Source organism: Sus scrofa, chromosome 18 (genome assembly GCF_054392235.1).
Source record: "Sus scrofa isolate SSC_HxYL_T2T_F1_AM1 chromosome 18, Sscrofa_HxYL_maternal_Yorkshire_Landrace_v2.0, whole genome shotgun sequence".
NCBI classification, from domain to species: Eukaryota; Metazoa; Chordata; class Mammalia; order Artiodactyla; family Suidae; genus Sus; species Sus scrofa.
Window position 1 is genome coordinate 51850565 of NC_139400.1, and position 6000 is coordinate 51856564.

Genomic DNA, 6000 nt, shown 5'->3' on the forward strand with positions numbered 1-6000 from the left:
TGTTCTACTAGAGAGCATTAACATATAACTAAGCAAGTATAATACCCTTTGACTAACTTGCAGGGCTTGAAAGATACAAATAAACTTACAGTGCCTAGCATTATGTCTCACACAATAGAGGTGCCTGTGAAATGTTTAATCTATTTCCTTTTCATTCCAGGATTAATCTTCTAATAAGTGGAGAGCCTAGACACTAAATCCCAGAATATCCAATGTAATTCTCTTCTAAAGATAGGATGGCTCAAGACTGTTGAAGAAAATACATAGAACTTTTCCTTTGTTTTACTTTTTCCTCTGATGGAGCACGAGGTACCTGAGTGTACCTAGTATATTAGGGAAATGAGACTTTTCCTCCTTTTTCTTTCTGTGTTTTATCAGTACATTCATGCAAGCAATTTAGATGCTACTATTCTCAGGGCTTAATGATGTTTCCATCTTTTCAGCAACTGACAGCTAACAGTTTAATTAAGAGGCAAGAGAAGCTCACAAAATAACTACAGTGCTTGGCAAAATAAAATAATAGTAACCAAAGTGAGCTTTTTTGGGTTTTTTTGGCCTCACTGGAGGCATGTAGAAGTTCTCAGGCCCAAGCCACCAGGGAACTCCCAAAATGAGCTTTTCAACAATCTTATCATTTCTTGCTCGCTCGTACTTACACACACAAGCAATCACTCTGTACTGTTTAAACCAGCTTATGAGGCCCTGCAATTTCAAGCCTGCCCCCTACCCTTGTAGACCTGGTGGAGACCCTTTTCAACTCTCCAGCCAATTGGGTGTTCTCTGGGCCTTCACACTGACATTCTCTGTGCCTAAAAATCTTCTTTGTAGCTTCCAGCTGTACCTCTGTTTTGGGATCCCCACCTATCCAGCTTTTATTTATCCTTCGGACTTTGCTTAAATTTTCCTCAAAGATGCAGACTAGCCTCTCCCTTCCTCTCCACCAATATCACACACTTGAAACCTGCTTCTAACCATTTATCCAGTGAATGCCGGTCTCCCCCACCAGACTGTAAGCTCAAGGAAAGCAGGAGCAGTGTCTGTCTTAACACTGCTTGCCCCATGCCTAGCTCAGGGCCCAGCACACATTAGGTGGTCGATAAAATTAACATCCTCCAAGGATTCAAAGGATCAGCTCATAAACTGATCTGGACACAAGGCATCCCATATCAAGCTGTGGACACAACAGAAATACATATGCTACACAAACAGGTTATGTAATCCCTTCAGAGAAAAACTCAAGATGAACAAAAACTTATTTTGAGATTATATCTATTTTTAAATTACTATGTGCAAAACCATAGGAGAAAAATGTTACCGTAAAAAACAAGATGCAGGAGTTCCCGTTGTGGTGCAGTGGAAACGAATCCGACTAGTATCCATGAGGATGTGGGTTAGCTCCCCAGCCTCACTCAGTGGGTTAAGGATCCAGCGTTGCCCTGAGCTGTGGTGTAGGTCTCAGACGCAGCTCGGATCTGGCGTTGCTGTGGCTGTGGTGTAGGCTGGCAGCTACAGCTCGGATTAGACCCCTAGCCTGGGAACCTCCATATGCCACAGGTTCGGCCCTAAAAAGCAAAAAAAAAAAAAAAAAAAAAAAAAAAAAGCAAAACAAGCTTCAGAAGAAGAAAAAGTAGTGATGTCTTCATCAAAGCTCGTCATTAACACTCCCACTATGCTCTTTTGGGGAGACTACCTGGCACAGGAGGGTGAAAGAAACAAGAATGCATTTGTTCCTCCCAGGCTATGACTGCTCCTTTCCAAAATAAGTTTATCTCCTAATGAAAGAGAACTTGCTGAACATAATTCTAAGTGTACCCAGGAAAGGCTGCAGTGGTGTGATGGGCTTCTATGAATGGTGTGTTCACAATGAGGCGGCTCATGGCCCCAGGGAACAAGCAGCATGATGTAAGGACAGTCACCTCTGGCAATGGCTTCAGTGCCCCTTTTCTTTAGGGCTTCTGCTCTGGCACCACTCACTGAACTAACTTCTCTTCCTTGGGGCAGGAAAAAGGAGACCCTTTTCCAACAGAATGGATGGTATGGGCATTACATGATAAAGATTCCAAAAGATCTTTCTAGAGAGATTTGCTTTATTGACAGATACATCAAAACAGTGGGGGTGGGGGGTGGAAGAAGCACTTCATGACCAGGAAGTAGATACAGTACCAAGATACTCAACTTTCTAAGTAGGAGAAGAGGAAGAAAGGAGGGGCCAAAAAAAAAGTTTTGGGGGGAGATGGAAAAAAAGAAGAGCACTGAGAAAGAAGAAGAAAGTTAAAAAAAGTGTGTGTGATGGAAAGGGGTGAAAGTCCAAGACCAGCAACTAAATTTCACTCGAGGATATAAGGTCATAACATCTCAGAGCTTAAAGACACCTCGAAAGCAAAATACTTGATTAAGCATCTTCCATTTAGGTTAGCAGAAAACTAGTCTCTGACATTCACTGTAGCCCAACCATGAGGTATCCACACTTAATACAATCACTTGACATCTAATGAAGGTCCTTGCAGCAAGGGCTAAGTCCTCTAAAACACCTTTCCTCTCTCAATTTCTACTTATGATCGCAAGAAAAATGAACAGGACTCCACTTCTAACCACATTATGCACAGGGAAGAGATTCTGGGTACACCCAACAGGTGCATTTTTAGCTGTGCTGTGTAACCTCATCAAAGTCACTATGCCAACTAATCCTCCCAGACACAAATGTCCTTAAAACACCCCAGAGAATCACACTACAACCTTAAAAAACTGTCCTAGCTTCCCTAGGATGAGAAAATTATATCTCCACCTCCCTAAGAGATACTGGGAATATTTCTCATTTCAAATATACTGCTATTAAAATCTTAAGTGCCTACCTCCTCTTCCATAATAAAAAGTTTAATTTCAAAAAAGTGCCTCGCACAGTTTCCAGCACACAGAAGGCTTTTATTTATACACTCATTTATGAAAATGCTCCTTCTGAATCATAGTCACAGCTGAAGAATAGTTATGACCTTCTCAAGATCGGAAGAAAGTACTTCCACAAACTGGAAAGGGGGCGGGGTACTATTTTTAAGCCACTCTGCTCAGCAGGGCAGAAAAGACTTGCTAATATTTGCATTCATTCTATGGTGCTTTCTGAGTCTGTAAAACAAAACAAAACAAAAACATCATCAGTGAGAAAACCCCAAACCTGGAGCTTTGAAGCTGCTGAGACACAACTCTGATACCTTGTTCTGCACGCAGACGCAGATACGCAGATGACTCTCCAGGTGACAAGGGAAACTTGGCACTGGGGACTCGGTTTGAAAAAGAACCTTTCCCCTCTGGAATGCCGGGTTACTGCCGGCATTCATGGGACACCCTCCGAAACCAGCTCCTCCGCCAGAATTCCAGAGACTCCTAGAGGACCCCACTGCGGGAATCAGCGCCTCCCTCCCGCTGACACTGAGGGCGTCGTGCCTTTCAAGTCACCCCAAATCTCAGGACTTCGCAGCGTTCACTGCGAAGGGCCGTTAGCGCTGTCACCCAGCCCCAACGGGGGGCTCTGTCTGTAAGCACGGGAGACAAAACTGCTGCGGGAAATGCTGGGGACCGGGACCCCGACCCAGGAGGCGCGTCGCGACACCGCCCTCCTCCGGCTCAGACAAAGGATCTGGCGCGCCCCCCACTCACCGCTCAGATAGTTGGTCCACTTGTACAGCACCCCCTCCATGGCGCCCGCGGCCCCCTCAGCCCTCGCCCGCCGGCCCCCTCACTGCCTCAGGCCCCAGGAGGCGAGGAGCACCGGCAGCAGGGCCATCGCTCGGCGTTGCCGAGCCGGCCACTCCCGGCGTCCGGGCCCGGTGCGGGGACGCCCCGCGGGCCTCACATCCTGGGCCCGGGGGCGGGGTCACTGCGGCGGCCTGGACACGTGAAGGCGCGGCCGACCCGTGGCCCCGCACCGCGGGGCCGGCGCGCTGTCCACAAGGAGGCCAAAGCACTGGGTGAGGCCGAGGGGCGGCTGCGGCCACCACAGGGCCGCAAGCGGGGCGGCGGGTCGCGGGCGGCGCCACCGCGCGCCACCTGAAGCCTCTACCCACCCGGCCCGGAGCCCGCTCGCGCATGCCCCGTGCATCGCCTGCGCGCACGTTCCCAAAATCCACTCCGGGCTTTAGCGGCAACCGCGGCGGCCGCGCTGACGTAGCCGCAGAGGCCGGCGGGGAAAAGGAGTCCCGCAGGCTGGGGACTATGGAAAGGGTGAGAACAGAGGAGGGAGGCCACTGGGGCAAGTCCCAAGTTAATGTGCTGTAGATGGATCCTACCTACCTCTTAACGTTTGGGATCACCGGGACCCCTTAGGCTGCTCCCTGGATTCTAGTCCTCAAGGTCTAATTCTTTTTTTCAAAGCTAATTGATCTCACACACTTCAAGGCTATTGAGGTGCCCATTAGGGCAGAAGGAGGTGAATGAATGTTGTGTGTGGCAGTGTTAGCAGACGTTTTCTAAACTCTAAGGCCCCGCTACAGAAAGTGTGGTCCACCGACTGCAGCATTGACCTCACCTAGGAGATTGCCGGAATTGCAGGATATCGCTCCAAGCCCAGAAACTGCTGAATTGAACTCTTGAATGGGTCCAGGAACTCCCAGGGGATTCCTATGCGTATTAAAGTGTGAGAAAGCACTGTGCTAAGGATATTTGACTAGGGAAAATGTTAACTGTAGACTCAGTGGAAAAGCAGGTTATGAAACAGTGTACAATAGGATCCTAATTGTTTTAGGCATGTGTCACAAAAGCATACAACAAGGTGTTCAGAGGATTATATCTGGATGGTGGTATCATAGGAAATCTTTTTTCTTTCTTTTTCTTTAGTGAAAGTCTGCCAGATTTAGCAAATAAAAACAAAGAACAATCAACTCGTTTATCTGGAATTCAAATTTAATGTGGCTCCTGTTTTTTAACTGGGAATTCTAGTGCTTTCCAGTTTCTTCCAACTCGACTACAATGTACACGTATTGCTTTTGAAATTATGAGAACAATGTAAAACTAAAAATTTTAAACTAAGTTGAGCTTGTGTAACTCGTAAATGTGATTACTATTTCTTTAAGGCCGAGATCTGCACTCTCTCTCGAGTTTTGTTTTTCTTTTTAGAGCCGCACCTGCAGCATATGGAAGCTCCCTGGCCACAGCCACAGAAACGCCAGATCCCAGCTGCATCTGCAACCCATGTCACAGCTTGTGGCAGTGCTGGATCCTTAACCTACTGAGCGTGGCCAGGGACCCAACCCGCATCCTCTCAGATATAATGTCGAGTTAGCTGAGCAACAACGGGAACTATGGTCTGCACTTATTCTTGATAGAGGCTATTATTGACTCTCTACACTAAGGTCATTTAGATGATAAATTATTAGCAGCCGTAACATAATGCAGTGATGCACAATACATCACAATACCTGGTTTGACGGCGGAGCTCAACGGCTTTTGACGCTCAACAACCTTAAGCAGGACACAACCTCTCCTAGCCTATATATGCTCATCTTTTAAATGGAATAAAAGAATCTGCCTTACCCGCAGGGTAGTGAGCGTCAAACACAGGAATGCACTTTGTGAAACCAAAAGCACTGCTAAAGTCTTTATCGATTGCACCGTAAATTAAATAATAAGCAATTACTATGGGGGAGGGGGACCGCACCAACTATGAGAGCAAAGGAGTCTTTCCTTAAACCTCTGCTGTTTCACCTGGGTCCACGACTTCTCACTGAAGCCAGGTTCTCCGCAGCCGTGACTTTGCCTGAGAAGTTTCCGGTGAGCTCCGCGCCCCACCCCTTTCTTAAAGTGCCAGGTAGAGGAATTCTGTAGTCTGTCGGGCTCCGGGACCACTCCGGGTGGTTCTCCCCTGGGCTACCGGGTGGTAAATTACATGGTTGTAGAGTCATTGGTTCGAGAGTCGCCCGAGAGACAGCTCCACTAGCCAATAAGAGGCCGCCCTGCCCAGGCGTCCGCGTGGTTGGAGCCAGTCAGGCCCGGGCTTGGGTTTAACTCTTT

At 47.6% G+C, this 6000-nt stretch overlaps 1 protein-coding gene across 4 annotated transcripts in view; it reads right to left on the minus strand.

Moving 5' to 3' along the window:
* PLEKHA8 (pleckstrin homology domain containing A8) overlaps positions 1-4065 on the minus strand; it is a 60102-nt gene extending 56037 nt beyond the window's left edge. For all 4 annotated transcript variants that reach the window (XM_005673281.3, XM_085005626.1, XM_085005625.1 and 1 more), the window contains exon 1: positions 3652-4065. In XM_005673281.3, the coding sequence (XP_005673338.1) occupies positions 3652-3691 (40 nt within the window). In that variant the 5' untranslated portion in view covers positions 3692-4065. The remainder of the gene's footprint in view (positions 1-3651) is intronic.
* Positions 4066-6000: the final 1935 nt, after the last annotated feature.